The 22,264-nt window shown below is 30.7% G+C and overlaps 1 protein-coding gene across 6 annotated transcripts; it reads left to right on the top strand.

Moving 5' to 3' along the window:
• The first annotated feature begins 14 nt into the window (after positions 1 to 14).
• On the top strand, positions 15 to 20,919 carry LOC139481634 (very long chain fatty acid elongase 4-like). 6 transcript variants are annotated; one of them, XM_071265069.1, is made up of 8 exons: positions 15 to 154; positions 5,634 to 5,717; positions 8,231 to 8,418; positions 10,305 to 10,385; positions 13,470 to 13,641; positions 14,370 to 14,497; positions 16,234 to 16,395; positions 17,534 to 20,919. In XM_071265069.1, exons 2-8 carry the CDS (start codon positions 5,651 to 5,653, stop codon positions 17,642 to 17,644), a joined length of 909 nt encoding a protein of 302 aa, XP_071121170.1. In that variant the 5' UTR covers positions 15 to 154; positions 5,634 to 5,650; the 3' UTR covers positions 17,645 to 20,919. The 6 variants fall into 6 exon arrangements, with proteins under 6 accessions (XP_071121170.1, XP_071121167.1, XP_071121173.1 ...); XM_071265066.1 differs by lacking the exon at positions 16,234 to 16,395 and adding an exon at positions 16,030 to 16,194 and having other exon boundaries at positions 22 to 154; XM_071265072.1 differs by lacking the exon at positions 15 to 154 and adding an exon at positions 236 to 578.
• Positions 20,920 to 22,264: the final 1,345 nt, after the last annotated feature.

Raw genomic sequence — 22,264 nt, 5'->3', positions numbered from 1 at the left:
CTTGCATGATTTTTGTAAGATAATTAAGCAAACGGTGATTTCATTGGCTAGCAGGTGCTTTCACCGGTATATTTGTTTCTAGTTGTTTATAGCAACACATGCTGTAGTCGATGCTTGTTACCCGGTTTCCTGACAATTGTTTACAACAGAGAAGGTATATTTTCTTTTATTTTACATATATTCTTTCATTCTTTACCTATTCGTAAATTATTTTATATGCTCTGGCCATCCCCGTGGTACAACACCTGGAAAACTGGCGTCTGCACGTTTGATCACTTCACTGACTTTTAATCACAATTAATATCGATCAGAAACATGATTGCTAATTAAGCAAACTGAGTTCTCTTTATTAAGTACCTATAATTAGTAATTCTAATTGAATCAACAGATTAAAAGTTTCGTTTACTTAAGGAATGAACTTTGTACTAATTTGGGTGCAAGGTGAAAATGTAACCTATTTATTTGTTCCTAAACATATAAAGGTTAATTCTGACCTGTAGGTATTGTTATGATCAACAGTTCAAGATTCCAAGAATGTTATCAGTGATGACTAGCTGATGGCATCGTTTCTGATAGTTGTGAGATTATTTTTAATGGAAAAATGTTTGACTTACTAACCTAATCCAAATAATTATGCACTGCAATTCAGCCAATTGGGACCAGGAAGAATAATTACACTGAGACACAGATAGTCCGAGATTACTCTGACGTCCAACAGCTGTTTTGAAAGATAAGCTGTGCCCACGACAAAACAACTGTTTGACGTCAAAGTAATCTCGGACTATGACACACAGTGCTACTTTAACATTGACTGTGTACATGTTGTATGTAACATGTGTAAACTTTGGCTATCACTAACCATATAAAGACTTGTTTGTTATAATGATAATGTAATTTCTTCAAGCTTTATTTCATTGATATTATGAAAGAATGCTGGTTCACAGAATTTTTATGCCCCCACCTACGATAGTAGAGGGCCCAAAAGGGCCCCATAAACAGTATATTTTTAGTTTCAGGATAATAAATTGTGTATAAGTATTTCAATTGCTCTGAAATTGTACCACAATGTTTAAAACCACCAGTAGAAGGTTGGGATTCATTTTAGGGGTTATGTGGCGAAGAGTTTAGGAATTAAGGGCCAAAAACAAGCATTTATTTCTTGTTTCCAGACAATAACTTGTGTGTTATTATATGGATCTCTCTGAAATTGTACCACAATGTTAAAAAAACAAAGGGGATGCTGGGATTGAGTTAAATATTATTTGCCCAGAACATGTAGGAAAAGGGGCCAATAAAGGGCCAAAAAGAAGCATGTTGATAGTTTCCAGACAACAACTTGTGTTTAAGTGAATGGATATCTCTGAACTTGTACTACAAGGGAAAGGCTAGGATTGAGTTTTGGGATTATTGCTCCAAGCACGGTTTCAATGAGTTTTGGGGGGAATTTTTGTATACAATTTTTGTCAAGCCTGCAACTTTTGTTGCAGAAAGCTCGACATATGGATAGTGTTCTCGCGGGGGCGGCGTTAGCTAACTTCTTAAAAGCTTTATATTTTAGAAGGTGGGCAGACCTGGATGCTTCATATTTTGAATATATACAGTGGTCTCGCTAGCCCAAAATAGAAAGGCGCCGCACCCTTGGTGCCCTCAGCCGCGCCCTGGGTGCCTTCATCCGCGCCCTTCTGCCCTGACGTCTTTTTTCAAAATTATCTTGTGCCGTTTTGGTGAAATTTTGTTTCATCGATTTCTGATCTCCAAGTTAATTACATATATGACACCTGTGTGATTGCCCCCAGGTTAATCATGTCATTACAATCAATTACAATGATAAAGACTTCAAAGGTGTTAATAACTAGGTAATTTAATTAGGACAATGTATCTTTTTGTCATACTTTTGATGAATGTGTCAGCGAGTGTGTTTAGCTTGGGTCGGCATTTTCGATCTTCAAGTCACAATGGAAGAGTGTATATTAATGAAGACTTTCATGACTTTAGAATTGAATTTAAGTCATCAAAACAAAACTATGCCTTTACAGAAATGCCTTCCATCTCAACTTGTTAGCGACAAGCACAGTTTTTAATTAACCCAAACGTGGTGGAAATTGATTTTGGAGTTACTTCCCCTGTTTTAGCTTATTACAAATTTGTGCTCTAAAAATATTATCTAGTATCAAAAAAAGGAATAAATTACCAATTGAAGATATTAACTGTCTTTGAACATATTAAAAAATATATATTGCAATTTCTACTTGATAATTATACTTTTAGCAATCCATGTTCTAAACATTGTTAAATTAGTAATGCTCTCAGTTTCAGGTCATGAGCCAGTCAAGGTCGTTAAACACTTCCATGTGTGTGTTTCAGGTCATATGATGTATTAAAAGCTATAATTCCTATATAGATAAAATAAAAAACGCATATTCTTTGATAATGGGTAGAGTGAAGTTAAACTGTAAAAACATAATATGTTGATGAAGATGTACTATATCATTCATAACTACACAAACAATGATGAAACTCGTGATACACACAGAAACGTAGACAAAAAAATGAGCAGTGCCTTTTCTTATCATAAAAAGTGCCCTGCCCTCCACTGGCACCCTGCCCCTTTTGATTTCTAGCTAGAGCACTGATATATATAGATGCCTCATGTTTCCCAGTTTCCATCAGTCACATGTCCAATGTCCTCGACCTCATTTTCATGGTTCAGTGACTATATAGCTACTTGAAAAAAAGTTCAGATATTTTTGTAATGTGAAATTCTCTCTTATTATAAGTAATAGGATAACTATATTTGGTATGTGCATACCTTGCAAGGTTCTCATGCCCGTCATACAGTTTTCACTTGACCTCGGCCTCATTTCATGGATCAGTGAACAAGGTTAAGTTTTGGTGGTCAAGTCCATATCTCAGATACTATAAGTAATAGGACCAGTATATTTGGTATATGGAAGGACTGTAAGGTGTACATGTCCAACTGGCAGGTCTCATCTGACCTTGATCTCATTTTCATGGTTCAGTGGTTATTGTTAAAATGTTAAGTTTTTGTGTTTTTGTCTGTTTTTCATATACTGCATGCAATAGGTCTACTATATTTGTAGTATGGAATGATTGTAAGGTGTACATGTACATGTCTAGCTGGTATGTGTCATCTGACCTTGATCTCATTTTCATGGTTCAGTGGTTAACAATCTATATTCAGAGCTGTATCAAGCTTGAATGTTATGTCCATACTTGCCCCAACTGTTCAGGGTCCACCTCTGTGGTCCTATAAAGCTGCGCCCTGCAGAGCACCTGGTTTATTATTAAGGAGGGTTCCATTTGTGATTTGATGATATGCTATTGAAAAGCATGATAAATGCCGTGTATCCAATTTCAGCAGCCACATTGTAGTGTAAATCATGTTAGGACAGAGTAAAGATTAGCTATCATGTATATATACATTTGCACTTGTCACTCATACATTTTTGTACAAACAAATATACATTTTGTACTCAAAAAGTCCCATAAGATATCAGTTGTTTATTTATGACACTCACGAGCTCTTTATCATTACTGACAGAATGAACTAAAATTATTTGTCAAGTGTTTTGACTTTAAGAGTATGTTAAACTTTTCTTTGTCACTCATTATCCAACAGGCTTATCATGCCAACACTACCCAATTCTGAGATACATGTCACTAGCCCAACCGTCAACACTTCTGCGATGACATGATCATGAGTTATCATTTAATTTGGTCAAAATTATTACAAATTAACTCACAGTTTTCAGAACTTTGAATTTTTCAAAATTACTAAGAATTTTCAAAACCAAGAACTAGATAGACTAGCTTGGCTGAATTTGGCAAGGCTTTAGAAATTTGGGTTCTCAATGCTCCTTGACTTAATTTGGCCCTTTTACATAAATTTTAATTCTAGTGCCACTGGTGAGTCTTTTGCAGACAATATGTGGGTCTGGCATAGACAATTTGTATCTAGGTATCCAGGATGTTTTTATATATACATGCTGGCATGCAGACTCTAATGCAATAATTAAAAAAACTCGTACTTCAATAGTTTGTTGTCCTATTTTCTACATTTTTATTATACAATTCTCAGTGCACTGCTTTGTGGCATTATCAAGATTTGCATTAAATTTGATAATGTTTAAATGGCGTAGGTTACATAATTGACTTAAAAGGTTGCATCCGTGTTTTAATTACTTAAAGTCATACAAATATTTTGTACCTGAAAAAAATGATATTAGATATGGGTAAACTATTTTTTGTAATGGCTCATGTTTTTAATTTATAAACACAAAGTTGAACAAGGACATTTTATCAGTTTTGGTTCAGTAACTGGCATGTTCTTGGTGTGGTATATATTTTTTAAGTTTAATCCTTATTTTTAAATCTATACATATACATTGTTGGGTTGATGTTTAGACGAGTTGTATATATATATATACATACCTTTAAATTCATGAATAAACAGTATTAAAGAAGATGTTGGGAATACATGGCATACATAAAAAAAGTCAAAAGGTTAACCTAATAAACTACATGTTCAAATGTATACAATAATCCATTAAAGAAATCTGTAAAATTACGTTTATTATTCATTTGTTGTAACCTGAATTCATGTAAATCTGTAAATCAATTAAATCAAATGATAATATAAATAAAACTAGAATTAAAACAAATATAAAAAAGTGACAAAATGTACAATCTTGCAATTTGTTTTGATTTTGAAATACAGCTATTACATAATTAACAAGGTATTTAATTTCATTAATGACAAGGTCAAGATCACTATTGTCTATATGTGTAAAGGTCTATTAAATAGTAAAAGATTAATCCTTTCTGTCAGTTAAGCACCTCATTGAATTGGGATTTAAATAACCCAAACAGACTAATTGCTAAATCAAGACATTTCTAGCTGTTGCTACAACACATCAAAACACGGTTTCGCTTGTGTCAACTCGTTCTACAGTTTTTAAATTGTGATTGATTTTTGATTTTTTTAAGTAATAAAAGATCAACTATATATATTGAATTAATTAGCCTAGATGCACAGGACTGGAAAGACCTATATTTGAGTGAAGGTAATTTAAACTGAATTTATTTATACTCATGCCATGGTTATCGATGATGGATTGTAAAAAGTGGAAATCCATTTATATTTATTATTAATTGTCTTGATGTAATACTTGTATACTATTATAAACAGCTATCAATATCTAGGGCAAGTAACATTTTACAGTGAATATATATGAATACCTTTTAAATTAGATTTTTTTCAAAAGATATTTCAACAAAAACTTTTTGTGCATTGCATTGTGCTTAATCTGATTGAATATATAATGATTTGAGGTAAAAATGAAATAGAAAATTCTTATTTCTGAATTTTACCACAAAGTTTTGATGATAGTTTAACATGTTTAAAGTAAGAATGACTGTTTGCATTGTGTGCATGTATATATTTGTATGTTAGACTGGCAGCAATTAAAATTTCGATATTAATATTTTTAAAATTGGGCCTCAGTAATCATACATAGAATGGGGTGAAGTATAATTTTTTATCATTCAGCTTGCTCAAAAATGAACTATCACATGTGTCTTGGCCATGTATAAATGATTTATTTTTATTTCAGATTTTAAATAAATAAACATGGATATAATAAAAGACAAATATTATGAAGTATCAGAATTTTATGACTGGGCTCTTTCTATATCAGGTAAGTCTTGATTTTTCTCCTTTCTGTAATTACAAAATTATGTGATCAAATTTAATAATGCAACGACATGCATAGGATTTTGTGCTAATATAGTATGACCGAAACTGAATTTTTATATGACTGTTCATTCTATACAAGTATACTTGTAAGCTCGAGCTTGTAAGTTGTATCCAGGAATATATGTGTGTACAATTTTCAATGATTTTAATATGTTTGATTACTTATTCTTTCTCAAAGATCTCATAATAAATAATTTATTTCCATAAATGCTTCTAATATTAAGTCATAATTAAATTGATATTGATTTGTACCAGATGGCTATTGAATGCAATAAACTTTATTTGTTTTATTTCTAAACTATTTGTAAATTTGAGTAGAAATTTGTCATCCTCTAGCTAAAAATTTAAAACCATAGCATTATTGTATAATAATGTCCTCACAAAGTGTAATTTTTCTTTTGTTCTCTTTATCAGTATTTGCATTACAAAAGTTGTGAAATGCCCTTTATCTAAAATATAATACATTGAAACACTTCAGACATGATATATATATTATATATCAAAGGTTGAAGCTCACTGATATGTGAAGTATTTTAATTGATTTTGGTTATTTACAAATACACTACTGATAATAAAGAAGGAAATGGAATACCCAAAACTTATCCCTATGTCTTCCTTTTAACAGTTTGTAATATTCAGTTTATTTCCTGTCTTTACACACTAGGCCAAATAAAATTTAAAAAAACTGGTTAAAATTTGACTTGTTAAAAAATTGTTGTTAAAATAAGTTAGACTAGATGTGTGTGAACTGTCAGATATTCTATACACTGTCTGCTAAATCTTCATGACGTACTAGGCTTTTCAACCTTGGACATACATTATGTACACAATGGTCACAAAAATAACCTTTTTTTGTATGGCCTTTTAAATTTAATCTTTGCACAAATCTAAGTTTTGTTGTAATACATACATGACATACATGGTGTAATCTAATTAAGAAAGAGCGATTACTGTTAAATCAGAAATAATTGCGAGGTTTTTATTATTGCAAAAAATCTGACAGCGTTGTAAACGCAATAATTTAAACTCGCATTTTGAATTTTTTTATATGAATTGGAACAGGATTTTTCTCAAAACCGTAAAAATTAAAATCACATTTAAGTCTAAAATGAGAAAATCGCAATAATAAATGCATGCAATAATTTCTGAATTTACAGTATTTGTGATTGTAATTTGGTCAGTTGGAAATCTGAAGCTTTAGTTTAAAGATTACTATGATGAAAAGTCAAAAGATAAGATAAATCGGAAATGAGATATCAATAAAACAACAAGAATAACCAACAGACAACTAACATACAGTTATAAACATTAGACGGGACAGCTTACTATACACACAATATGCCTCAAAATTGTTCAATAGTCAGGCATGGTTAAGTTTGTTTTCCATCGAATAGATGATTGAAAAAAAATCCTCCAATATTAATGATTTGAATACAATGGAATAGTGGTATTTGCATTGCTCAATAATATACCCTGAAGGATTGATAACATTTGAAAGTCAAACAAACAATAAAACTTGACAAATAAATTATTCATACAAAATATCAATAATTAGTCTAGCTTGCCATACATTTAAAAAAGAAGATGGGGTGTGATTGCCAATGAGACAACTCTCCACAAGAGACCAAAATGACACAGAAATTAACAACTACAGGTGACCCTATGGCCTTCAACAATTAGCAAAGCCTATACCGCATAGTCAGCTATAAAAGGCCCAGAAATGACAATGCAAAACAATTTAAACGAGAAAACTAACATTCTTATTCAATTTAAAAAAATCTTTTCAAAGATAAAAATTTAAAAGAACAAAGGGTATGGTCATTTGAATTGCCCATTATTAAAATAGATATAAGGAGATGTGGTATGAGTGCCAATGAGAGAGCTCTCCATCCAAGTCACAATGTGTAAAAGTAAACCATTATAATATAGGTCAAAGTACGGTCTTCATCACAGAGTCTTGACTTACACCCAACAGCAAGCTATAAAATGCCCCAAAAATGATTAGTGTAAAACCTAGTCATAAGGGAAAACAAAGGTCTAATCTATAAGTATGTATATTAAAGGTTGGCTGTAGGTATTCATATATATAGTCCTCCTGCACATAGATATATGTATAAACATGATAAACTGTATTCATATTTGATTCTTTTAAGTGGTCCTTTGTTGATAACTGACACATCTGCAATCACTCCACATTCTATTGATTTCACTACTTTATCATGTTTAACTAGTAATAATGTTCATAAGAACACAATGAAGAATGATCATAAAAATTTAAATCTTGTAGATTTATAAATTGATGCTGCTAAGATTCTAAACACTAAACATGCACCATAACTAGCCCCTTCAGTCAAAAAATCTAAGGGTTTTATCTGCAGCTCTGATGGCTTAAGTTAATATATAAATTTATGACACAATTAACACTGAATTAAAATTTTTCTTTTTCTTTTTCAGATCCCAGAGTAAAAGACTGGTTCTTGATGCAAAGCATTGTTCCTACATTAGTAACAACAATAGCATATATCATAATAGTTTTAGCTGGAATGAAATTTATGGAAAAACGAGAACCAGTGAAATTAGGAAATTTTTTATTTTACTACAACATAGCTCTTGTGATATTAAATTTACATATATTTACTCAGGTAAGTCCTTTAAAAAAATATATATATAGTGATGGTAATTATGAGCTGAATAAATTAAAAAGAGTAAGATAAATATCTCAAATCAATGTTATTACTAATCAAAACTAAACTGTTATTTTTGTCAAGCCTTCGACTTTTGTCAAAAAGCAAGACATATTCTGCATTCCTTCGTTGGTGGTGTCCACAAATATTCACTCTATGGTTAAAATTTTTGTAATTTTAATAACTTTCTTGAGTTATCCTGGATTTCAACCAAACTTGGACAGAAACTAGTTTATCTAGAAGGAAATTTGTAAAAAATATTTCCTGTTTTTCTAAACATACTTATATCATGCAGTGGTCTCGCTAGCCCAAAATAGAAGGGCGCCGTGCCCTGGGTGCCCTCAGCCGCGCCCTGGGTGCCTTCATCCGCGCCCTTCTGCCCTGACGTCTTTTTCCAAAATTCTCTTGTGCCGTTTTGGTAAAATTGCCTTTTGTTTCATCGATTTCTGATCTCCAAGTTAATTACATATCTGACACCTGTGTGATTGCCCCCAGGTTAATCATGTCATTATAATCAATTACAATGACAAAGATTTCAAAGGTGTTAATATCTAGGTAATTTAATTAGGACAATGTATCTTTTTGTCATACATTTGATGAATGCGTCAGCGAGTGTGTTTAGCTTTGGTCGGCATTTTCGATTTCCAAGTCACAATGGAAGAGTGTATAAATGAAGACTTTCATGACTTTAGAATTGAATTTAAGTCATCAAAATAAAACTATGCCTTCACAGAAATGCCTTCCATCTCAACTTGTTAGCGACAAGCACAGTTTTTAATTAACGCAAACGTGTTGGAAATTAATTTTGGAGTTACTTCCCCTGTTTTAGCTTATTACAAATTTGTGCTCTAAAAATATTATCTAGTATCAAAAAAAGGAATAAAGAACCGATTGAATATATAATAACATAATAATGTTACCTTAAGGATATTAACTGTCTATGAACATATTAAAAAAAATATATTGCAATTTCTGTTTGATAATTATACTTTTAGCAATCCATGTTCTAAACATTGATAAATTAGTAATACACAAACAGTTTGAGATAATACGTTTAAAAAGCTGAAATTCTTATAAAGATAGAAAAAAAATTCTTCGACAATGGGTAGAGTGAAGCTAAACTATAAACACATAAGTTGATGAAGATGTACTATATATTATGAACTACACTAACAATGAAATAAAGACTATAGTTAAAATGCATCTTTATTTAAAAAAAACAACATATACAGTAAAAAAAAAAAGAGATTCGTTAACTCGTGATACACACAGAAACGTAGACAAAAAAAAATAGCAGTGCCTTTTCTTATCATAAAAAGTGCCCTGCCCTCAACTGGCACCCTGCCCCTTTTGATTTCTAGCTAGAGCACTGTCATGTATATATGGACTCAGTTTTTCTTCCAGTTAACATTACACAGTCTGCATTTAAAGTTCTTGAAACATTTATTAGATTTGTAAAGTAGGCCAAACACTGGGTAACATACCTTGGAACCCTTAAAATATTTTCACATGGTAAACTAATTCAATAGCACTGATGGTCAGTCAGAGGGTTTTCTCATTTCCAAATCACAATCACACTACCTTTCAAATATCCAGTTATAATCACATATTAAAGTTTTGTTTTTTCGATAAATAGCTGAGCTTAAGACTAGCCTGGATATATCTCAATTAAGCGAGAGAACGTTTATTATGTCGTCTAAAAACTATAATGGTTTATTGTATTTATAGTTTTTATTTCTTTTTAAAGAATACAACACACTTGTTTTCTAATGACAAACTTTGCTACTGACTTAAACTTTTTTCGGTATAATTGAATAATTTAAATGTATTTTGACTTTTTCCAGGTTATTTATTACACAACAAAAGCAGGGTATAACTATTCATGTCAAACAGTTGTTTACAATGATGATGTAAATGAATTACAAGTAAGTTTATATGCATTTATATGTTTTCATAAGAAAAGTAGTAAATAAATAACTGAGTCCAATTAAACTCACCTTTATATAGTTCTGATAGTATAAATGTTTTATTACTTTTAGTTGCATACATACTGACCCTCTCACAAATGTGCTTATTGTTTAGTGAGAATCCTGCATCCAACATCTTGTTGCCATATTAGCGGATGTAATTTCCTGTGTATTGCCTGACTTCGTTTCCCATTTTCAAGCTTAATTATACCCCCGCTCCCCGCTTTAAAAAAGGGGGGTATACTGTTTTACCTCTGTCTGTCAGTCCGTCCGTCCATCAGTCCGTCCATCAGTCCGTCCGTCAGTCAGTCCGTCCCATGAAACTTTCGTCACATTTTTCTCAGGAACTACACATCCACCCTTTCTGTAATTTGGTATCAACATTTATATATGTCAGCCATACCGTGTGATGCGTTTTCAGATTTATCACTTGACAACTTCCTGTTTACCGAACACTTGTCTGATTTTACACATGATAGCCAAGTTGAAAATTTTCGTCACATTTTTCTCAGGAACTACAATACAAGGATTTCTGAAATTTGGTTTCAGGATTTATATAAGTCAGCTATACCGTGTGATGCGTTTTCAGATTCATCACTCGACAACTTCCTGTTTACCGAACACTTGTATGATTTTACACATGCTAGCCAAGTTGAAAGTTTTCGTCACATTTTTCTCAGGAACTACAATACAAGGATTTCTGAAATTTGGTTTCAGGATTTATATAAGTCAGCTATACCGTGTGATGCATTTTCAGATTCATCACTCGACAACTTCCTGTTTACCGAACACTTGTATGATTTTACACATAATAACCAAGTTAAAAATTTTCGTCACATTTTTCTCAGGAACTACAATACAAGGATTTCTGAAATTTGGTTTCAGGATTTTTATAAGTCAGCTATACCGTGTGATGCGTTTTCAGATTCATCACTCGACAACTTCCTGTTTACCGAACACTTGCATATTTTTACACTATTAATATTATCATGGAAGTAATATTTAGAAGGAATAACAACGTCGTCACTTCAAAGGTTTCATCTGCGTTACCGCCCATCTTTCAATAACTTGTTAATTGGTTCAATATCTGGCATGGAAGTTGATTCTCCGCATGTGATCGATCAAATCACTGACACTTATTGGTCATTTTCGTGTTCACCGAGAACTACGAACAGACAAGTATTTGTCGTTTATACGAGCGAAGTAACCCGAATAGTTCATTCGTTACATTCCGTTGATGTATGCTGCCGAAAAGTCATTCGTTCAATTTTTATTTTAGTCCAATTTTTGCCTATTTTTGGTTAGTTTGATCATAATAGTTTAAACCGACAGCTATCCCATAGAAAATTGGAGAACAAGATTGTGTCATTTCAATTTTAATATTTACAGACAGTTAAGAAAACATTTCCGTAAGTTAAGAAGATGATTGTAAAAAAAATACGTTTGAACCCCCTTTATTTAATACGAAAAATCTAAATCCTTCGTGTATTTATAGTCAATTAAAATATTCACAATTCTAAACTGTTCTATCCTTCATTTTAAGGTCTTGATACATAAACCAAGGATTTGTATAGTAAGATCTAACTATACAAATCCTTGCATAAACTAATTTGTGTAAAAATGAATTTACCGTAAGACAGATAGATTCAAGCCCATTTCGTCGGTTTGTTATAATTTTTGCTGTATAGCTTATTATATTAATACAAGCATTCCACAATAATATATATTTACGAAAATATTATCCCCATTTTAGTTGTCCAGTTTCAATAATGCAATCAATGACATTTATGACATATACATAAATTTAGAATAATTGAAAGTAAATATTCTTTTATTCAATCTCGATTAACTTTGCACATTTCAACAGTAAAAAAATCTATGCCTACATTTGCCTACACTATTTTGTTAAACATCATGTGAAACCTGATCGATTCAACGGTATTTATCTGTTTAACTCGGGATCCGCTTTTAACCGGAAAATACTTTTAGAACAGTTTAAAACAAAAGGTAAAAAGCAAAAATATGCTAAATTAAATACAATTTTCCATGTTAAACTGCTGTAGTTTGAACAATTCTCGTCCGTTTTTCAAGTTTTTTACATCATATGACTTAATCTGAAGGCAGAGGTTTTATATGATACAGCGCCACCTTCTTATTAATAAACCTCGGATTTCACACAGGTACTTTAAAATTACCGGACTCGATAAAACCATGTGACTGATAAGAAATTCCAGATGCCATTTTACAACCGCGGTAACGCAGATAGTAACCAAAGGGGTCTTACCGCTGAGACTATAATTGGATGAAATCGTATGACTTTAGTACAGAGCTCAGCATGCTATAAAAACATGCTAATTAGTCGTTGTTATTCCTTCTAAATATTACTTCCATGATATTATCCACTTGCGGCGGGGGTATCATCAGTGAGCAGTAGCTCGCAGTTTCACTTGTTAATCAACTTTCATGTTTCATGCTTAAAAAACCAGCCAATCCTGCATCAGGCTGAAACACCAATAAGACCCACTTTTAAAGTGCCGTCTCAACACTCTAGCACAAAGTCTCCTTGAATATCACACATTATAATGATCGTTTGGTTTTTTTCTGGTGTGTCAATACTTTTTTCACCAAAGAACTATAAATGCAACATGTTTTATGTTTTATCCCACTCTAGAAATTTGAGCTTTCTTGCATTATCCTTGTTCAGCTGTTTATCAGTTTGTCCAACAAATATTCAGACACATTTTTCCTAGTAACTACTAGAAACAGAATGACTCCATATATAGGCAGTAGATTGACTGTGATGAGTTGTAATGCGTGAGAACTTCCTGTAAAAAATCAGTACTTAAAAATGCATAATGTTACGCAAGTTATTAATAAAATCATGAAATTTTAAAAATGTAGCATCATTTGATGTGTCTTTTTGATGTTTTTTTACATTAAATTAGCAAAAAGAACAACACACATTGTTGTTGCACTCACTTTGTTTTTGGTAACTGCCATACAAAAAGTAAAATTTAAATGTCTATTTTTTTTTCATTTCAGATAGCCAAGGCATTATGGTGGTTTTATTTCTCAAAGTGTTTAGAAATGTTAGATACAATATTTTTTGTATTGCGTAAGAAAAATAACCAAGTTAGTTTCTTACATGTATATCATCATGCTTCTATGTTTCCCCTATGGTGGATCGGAGTTAAATGGGTAGCTGGTGGACAATGTAAGTATAACATGTCTTTTAAGGTTTTCTTTAATTTGAAGTTTTACATGGAAAAAAATATAAATAATAATATTTAAATAGAAAATATTTTTATGGTGGATAATAGTCAGGTTTGAAAATGTTAGCTTTCAGTCTACTGCAAATTTATGACCATGTAAAATCTTATTATTTTATTATGCACCATCTATAGGCATTTTGTTTTCTGGTCTGTGCGTCCGTCTGTTCGTTTGTTCGTCCGTCTGTTTCGTCTGTCTCAATTCAGGTTAAATGTTTTGGTCGAGGTAGTTTTTGATGAAGTTGAAGTCCAATCAACATGAAACTTAGTACACATGTTTCTTATGACATGATATTTCCAATTTTAATGGCAAATAGAGATTTTCCCCCAGTTTCATGGTCCATTGAACATAGAAAATGATAGTGCTGATTGGGCATCCATGTACTATGGACACATTTTTGTATGTAATGTTTCAATTCTCACAACTGAGAGTTGAAAGCCTGATAGAATTGAATTAGACAAATTGAAATATTGAAAATGATGTTTTGTCTGCTTTGGGGAAAAGTCTTGTTAAACACTTTTCTATTTTACAACATCATAAAAACACAAATTTCGGCAAAAAATCTCCGACAGAAAATATCTTTAATATTTCATCAAATTAATTTAATTTCAATTTTTTCCATATATCCATGAAAAATACCTTTTACATCTATTTTACTTTGTTTCATTTCAGCTTTCTTTGGTGCAATGATCAATTCTTTCATTCATGTTGTTATGTATGGTTATTATGGATTATCTGCCCTTGGACCACATATGCAGAAATATTTATGGTGGAAAAGATATTTAACAATGATGCAATTGGTAGGTTTCTGAAGTTTGTGCTCTTTGTAACTGTGTTTGCCTCTTACAGTAGAAACTTATTCTCTATGACAAAATATATATTTTTGTACTTTAAAAACGTTAGATTTAATAACTCTGCCTTCACTTTTTTATGAATAAAAACATTTTTTTTATTGATGCCATTTTAAATTTTTATGCCATTTCATTTGCAGTTTTTGAGGCAATGCATGACACATTTTGAATTTATAGATTTGCAAACAGTATATTTAAATATACTTTCAAGATGCATATATTTTGTAAAAAAAAAAATTTCGTATTTCCTAGAAATATTCACATAAGAAACGTTAGTACAGAAATATATATATTTTACCCAAAAAAAACCTGTCCAACAGAGATTGTTATATTTTCTTTGATATGTCTGAATTGAGCTTCACTCCATAGTACTTTTTCTATTTTATAAACTTAATGTATGCAGAAATTTTATATTACCTTCTTACATGTAGATATACTATAACAAGAAGATGCCTCTTTTGTCATATTATCTTTATACATTTATTATGTTTCATCTTTCTGCACAAAAACCGTTAACAGATACATGTACAATACAAAATAGCAAAATGTTGACATACTAGCTTTTGTAGGTGTTGTACTCTGAACAAAATTAGTTTTGATCCTAAATTATTTAAACCTGATTAGGTGATAAAATGTATTTATTTTAAAAAATTTTAAAGCGTTGAGTGACTCTTTTCGTAAAAAATCTAATGCTTAAAATTGATCATGAGTTATACAGAAATGTTCATGACTTTTATTCGTAAGATTTTATGTGAAAAGAGTCGCAGATGAAGAATGAGAATTAAGAAATGTTTTAAAACTTACAATTAATTTGACTTGTAGTTACTTTTTATTTTGGTTTAAACTTATTGCAGACTTTAAGGTCAACTAAGATTTAGTGCAATAAAAGATAATTAATTCACAAAGATGACAAAGATCTTTTAATAGATTGAAGAATGTAGAAATTTTTTCCGTGAAAATAATTAGGTTTATTTAATTGAGCAGTTTCTAGCAGTCTAAAATTAAGATCACCTATATAACTTCTTATTGGCATGCACTCTTACTGAACATCCCAATCTTTTCACTCAAGATATATAAATACAGTGTGTCTGCACATGTAACAGTATTCATCGACTAACTCATCTATCATTTTGCAATATGAAATTGATAGATTGAATTGAACTTTTTTTTTTATAAATAAATTCTATCATTGAAAAATGTTTAAAGATCTAACGAGTTGCTTTTAAATACTTAAGTTTAATTGGAATTTTTAAATTAATTTGAAATCAAAATCTTAGAAAATTTACTTGAACTAAAACTATTGGAGCTTTATCTTTAAATATGTTCTGCATGAAGTTTCTTGTGAAAATCAATACCACCTTCATAAAAGATTTGTACTTAGCATGAAAATTCTGAAAATTTTCATGCTGAAATATTTTGCATGAAGCATGAAACAAATGCTCAAATTGTTAGCGTACATATTATTATATTTCTCTTTCTAGACCCAATTCTATGTAGGCATGATTTACACTCTTCAAAGTCTTTACTTCGATTGTGACTTCCCAAAATGGATGCAGTATGCCGGATTTTGTTATGGTGCAACTATAATAGCACTGTTCCTCAACTTTTATATCCAGACATATATAAAGAGGCCAGCAAGGTCAAAGGTAATAATATTGTATTTATTATTGTTTTCTTTAATTTAGATCCAATTTGTGGTAGGAATTGCTCATGCTGCCCAGTCACTGGTCAGACAATGTGAATTTCCAATGTGGATGCAGTGGGCACTTGTTTTCTATGCCTTCACCATTCTGTGCCTGTTTCTCAACTTTTATTTCCATGCATATATCAAATCAGTAAGAAGAAAGGTAAAGTTTTTGTTTGTTTTTGTCTTCAACTTTTATTTTTTACAAGCAGTTAAAGTTCCTGATTTAATTTCCCATTCATTTTTGTATTGTAAAAAAAAAATCATATATGGGGACAGATTTTGAAAAAAAGATCTTTAAAATACAAGGAATGAAACACTATCAATGCTATGTAAATTTTGTTTTTGTTTTTACTGAGAGAACAACAAAAAGTTTAACACTATGACTATAAAAGAAAAGACCAATAGACAAACAATAGTATACAAAACAACATACAAACCTAAAGACTGAGCAACACAAACCCCACCAAAAACTGGGTGTTATTTTGTGTCATAGTTTTCATGATTCAGACCATTTGTATGCCCCAGCCGTAGCAGAGGGGGCATTAATTTTACCCGTTTTTGTCTGTACGTCTGTCTGTATGTACATCTGTATGTCTCAAAATTGGTTTCTGTTCTCAAACGTTAATTTGCCTCAACCAAATGTTACATACACTATATGCTTATAAAAAAAATTGAAAACAACATGTTTAATAATTTCTTGCATCTGAGGCGCTTTTCTGGATTTACCTTCATCAGGAACACTTAAAGCCAAACATTTGAAATCCGAAGATGTATAAGTACCAACACCGTTGAAGAGCTAAATGTCAAAAATACCTAAAATAAATTGCCAAATTCATCTATAACCACAAAACACAGATCAATTTTGAAAATTGGTGGCATCACTTTTACTGTTCAAGAGTTATGCCCTTTACAGATCGAAAAGTTGATGAATTTTTCTATAAGTTCTCTAGCTGAAGTTTGCCTCAACTAACTGTATGAAACATATATACACAATGCTTATTACAATGAAATTTGGGCAGTATCACTTTTACAGTTCTTGAGTTATGTCCCTTTATAATATTACATGCAAGCCCCATTAATTAAGAAGGTAGTACATTGTGTTGTATCCTATCTCACAATCAACATGATTCCTACATTAATGTTTTTTTAAAAGTGTTTTTACCTCTGATCTCTTTAATGACTTCTAAAACTTGATGTAAGTAAATTATATTAAACACAAAAAAGTTTTTTTTTGTGAATTTTCATCTTCACATTTCAATAGAATTTTGTCTTAAACTTTTTTGTATTTTATTTTTTAGGCTGCCAAGAAAGAATCAAATGGAACAGTTAAATCCTCAGGGGCCAATGGTCATATATCTAAAGACAAATCAACGACCAATGGACATGTGGAAACAAAGAAACTTAAATAAGTGTATTATGGACCAGTATTTATATGGCTACTTTGATTTAACCTCTGTTAGTTATATTTTTTGTGTTCAATAGCATGACATTTGGGGTCAATTCTGGTTGTCGTTGAATTGAAGGAAATTTGGTAATCATCTTTTATAAATATGAGCCAATTAGTCGAGATGTCAACTTTTATTTGTCTGCCGAATATAGTATACTTAAACAGAACCATAAGTTAGAAATAATGTAATTTTGAAAGGGTAAGATTTAGTCGTGTTTAATATAAAGAAGGCATACTGTGACGTCTACCTGTATTCTTGGAGTCAACACCTAATTGACATGGTCTAAATTGTTTACCAATAATATAACAAATGACAAATTCTCTGCAATTATATTTGCTGTAAAATATATATTCCTATGTTTTCCAACAAAATGTTTGCCTGATGTTGACTTAAATGTAACCTGATAGATAAGTTTGGTAGAAATTTATTTAAAAGAATAGAGAGAAAATATGTCTAATTGAAAATAAATTTTTATTCACTTTTTGTTAGATTGAAAAATTAAATTTATTGTATTAGTTGTCCAGTAAAAAATGGAATTAAAGGTGAATGTACATTTTATGGCACAATTAATAATAAATTCACAGTAAGAAAAAACCCTACTGGTCACATGAGTTCTAAAATGTGCTGTCTCTTTTCATTGTATATTAAAATTAAAAATTGACACAGACAGTTTGAATACAATTATAAACGGTCGTAAAGTCACTGTTTCTTTTCTTCATACATGTCTAGCATGATTTTATGCATACATTTAAAAGTTGAATTCTATTTTTTTTTCGTTTTAAGAAGAAAAATTTTCCCTGATTACAGCATCCTCAATTGGGTAGATTTTGATGATGATTCCTGACAAAAAACTTTTGTTAAATGTTATTTTAACTAATTTTTCCCACATCAAATATAATTCATCTATGAGTCCTACAAGTTTAGATTGATCAAAAAAAATTTGAATCACACTCTGCCAGTTTAGAAAAAAAGAACAGATACATGTGCCATCATTTTTCTATCATACAAATTAGGATTTTCATCAAGACATATATATATTTCAGTAATGAGTCTCATATTTTTGGATGTATATGACTAACCATTTTATTTTTGGGCATTAGGTCTTAAACTATCACTTCTTCAATATTTAGCACTCGTACTTCAAGCAGGTCTTGAAATGAAATATTTTTATGACTGCATTTATTTAGACATTAAATGTATGTATCATACAGTAATTCATATGCATACACATTTAGTGATTTAGCTTGTTCTGATTGTTCATAAAGTTGAAAGTATTTTTGTATGTTAGTGGTCAAAAACCAGTTATTAGAGGTCTCTTAGCTAGTAACTATAGGTTTAATATTCTTTTACACAGATCCATTTATTAGTTGATAGACAAATTTGAACAAAAGACAATCTTTTATTATGTAAAGTAGCTAATATAAGTCTTACAAAACCATATTCATATCATAAAAATTACTACTAAAATTAATATATAAATTTGTGATGAAAGGATAAGTTTTTCCTGCTGAATATAAGCATTAATTTCATTTGAATTTTTAAAATAGATAATCTATCCATGACACAAAATTAGTAAAAGTTCGTTATTTAAATTTCACCTCATGCATATTCATTTTTTACATATTCATTATATACAGTTCTTAATATATTTACATAAAATACAGCTGATATTCTTATATGAATAAAAACACTTAAAAGAGTCTGACATTTTTGTTATGCTTTCTTTGTTTATATATTTTTGAATTTAGTTTTTATTTAATTTTCTGACTGAGGTCTGCAATATTTCTGTCTTTGAAAGCTAGGGTTATCTCCCATTAAAAATATGCATAATGTGTACCTGTGTTTTGTGTGCTCTGTCTTTCTATTGTTGAGGAAAGATGATCAAATGTACAAAAAGATGAAAAATGTCAACTTCTTTAGTTGCATAATCACAATTATATAAAGGAAATGCAATAAAATATTTGTATAAAAGATTGTTTACTCTGATCATGAAATCCATATCTTGTTATTTTAAAAGTATTTAATCATGTTAATCTTTTTCATGTTTCTAAACTGTTAAACCATATTTGAATTTTGTTGAATTACTGTTTGTTCAATTTCTACTTGTTAATGAATTCCTTTTTGTTACTGCTGCTCAAGTTTGTTGGTTTTTTGTTGGTTTTTTTTCTTCTTTTTTTACATAACGATGTTTCTATAACAAGAATTAAATATCAGTGTACCTATCTTACAAAGTAATCTAACCTAACATCAGTATTGATTTATAAATAATACAATTGTCATGAAATTCAAAATAGTGTGGCAATAGTATTGCTAGTAATCTCTTGATAACAGAAGTTGTCTCCCTTATAAAATTTATTAACATGGGAAGTAACTCTTGGCACAAACAAGTTTACTGCTGATTTAGATATAATGCAACATACTCGTATATGTATTGTAATATTGTGTCTTATATGTACAGGTTTTTTAATTTCCTACTTATCTTTCCTAATAATGGAGTGAGTGAAATTTTCTTTGTTAGGAAACCATTATCAGACTCTGTCTAATCTTCTGAGTTATGTCCCCTGCTAAATAATTACTATAACATGAAAATAGTCTTTTAGACAGTTTACATTAAAAACTTTTTAATTTTTAGTGGACGGATAACTGTTAATGTTAAGGTCCAGATTTTTGGGGGGATATTTATTTATTAAGTTACTATTTCTTATCATGAGTGTAAACCAATGACATGATATTTCTTCAGTAGATCTTACATGTAACATTCTATGATCCAAAATTAATAACATACACTTTGGTTAAATGACAGCTCTTAAAATTCCAGGATGCAATTACCATCATTCCATTATTTGCATTGAAATATTTTTAATAATACAGTGTGGTTACCTCCCTTTGCAAGCTTTGTACCCTTGGATACCAATGTTTGTTTACCCTTTGCAATCCTGTCTACAAATTCTGACATTACTTTTTTAATCATCGATTTATCAGTGGAATAATTAGACAAAGGGTAAGCAGATGAATCAAAAATCATTATATAATTAATTATGATTATCCTCATACCAGTTTACAGAAGAAACCATGATAAAAGACAATGTGATTTTACCAATCTTACATGTGTTTTTAACATGTTATAATTCAACAAATGTTATTTAAGTATTTTTTTATACAAAGTGTCTTCACATTTGATATTTATTTTGTGCATATTTATATAAATAATAATATAAAATATTGGATACATTGAAGTTATAGTTTATTTTTTTATTGTCAAGGTGGACAACTGTGGATGCAGTCATTTTTGTTGGTACTAATTTAGTGGATAAGAAAAACTAAAATTTTCGAGGATACTTGCTTTTGTGGTTTACCTAAGTCTGCATACAAAAGATATTTAGGCTTCATTAAGCATAACATTTGTGGTGTAACCTTTCCAAATTAATCCAGAAAAGTTTATGGGTTTAATAATGACTCAACAGAATATCACCATCCAATGATGCAACTGCATACAAAGTTTTATGGAAAATAAGTTTGTGCACTAGACATGAATTGGACAAGGTATTATGATCATAGATGCAAAGTCAAGGTCTGAGTGATCTAAAATTGAGATATGAAACACACCAAGCTCATGATGCAATGCAAACCAAGTCTGGTTAATTTATGTTTTACAAAACAAGAGGTATGCACCAGAAACGTAGAATTAGGTATAGAAATTCAACATTTACATGTGAACCATAAAAATTAGGTCAAACGAACTCTGGCAGAGAACATATATACCACACTTTCATCAAGCATATATTGCTTATAGTAAATAGACAAAACCAAGCTAACTAAACATTAACTAATGTCTCAATGAAAATAAAAATTAGGTCAAGGTCAGATGAAACTAGCCAGACAGACATGTACCCCTTCTAATCATTCCATACACCAAATAAGGTTGACAATTGCTTATAATTTCTGATAAATTGACAAAATCATGAAACTGGCAAATAGACCATATCATTAAAAATAAAAAATGACCAATGAAATGAAGTCAAGGTTAAATGAAACCTACCAATCAGATATATAAAAAAAGAAGATGTGGTATGATTGCAAATGAGACAACTCTCCACAAGAGACCAAAATGACACAGAAATTAACAACTATAGGTACGGCCTATAACAATAAGCAAAGCTCATACCACATAGTCAGCTATAAAAGGCCACTTAACAGTCATTGTATACACCAAATATAGTTAGACTTACACAAAAAAATTTGTAAAGTCACCACAGCCAGATAGTAATCCCTATGTCTCGTTTTCTACAACTTCCATTGCAGGCCATGCAAAAAGCAGTTGCAAATCCATGACAAGAGTGCACATGCTAAAATGTGTCGCCTTCTTTACTAATTACTGATATTATGTTGATAGTCCTAAATATAAAACTTTACTACAACAATCACATAAACTTAACGTAATGCAAAAAAATGAGGTCAAGGTCCTAAACAAACAAGAAATACATGTACACCTTACAATCATTCAATACACTAAATATTGTTGACCTATTGCTTATTGTTTCTAAGAAACTGATTTAATCAAAAAAAAAAAAGAAACATTGA

The sequence above is a fragment of the Mytilus edulis genome, chromosome 7, assembly GCF_963676685.1.
Source record: "Mytilus edulis chromosome 7, xbMytEdul2.2, whole genome shotgun sequence".
NCBI lineage: Eukaryota > Metazoa > Mollusca > Bivalvia > Mytilida > Mytilidae > Mytilus > Mytilus edulis.
The sequence above is the reverse complement of the archived record's forward strand: the minus strand, read 5'-3'. Positions and strand labels throughout refer to the sequence as shown.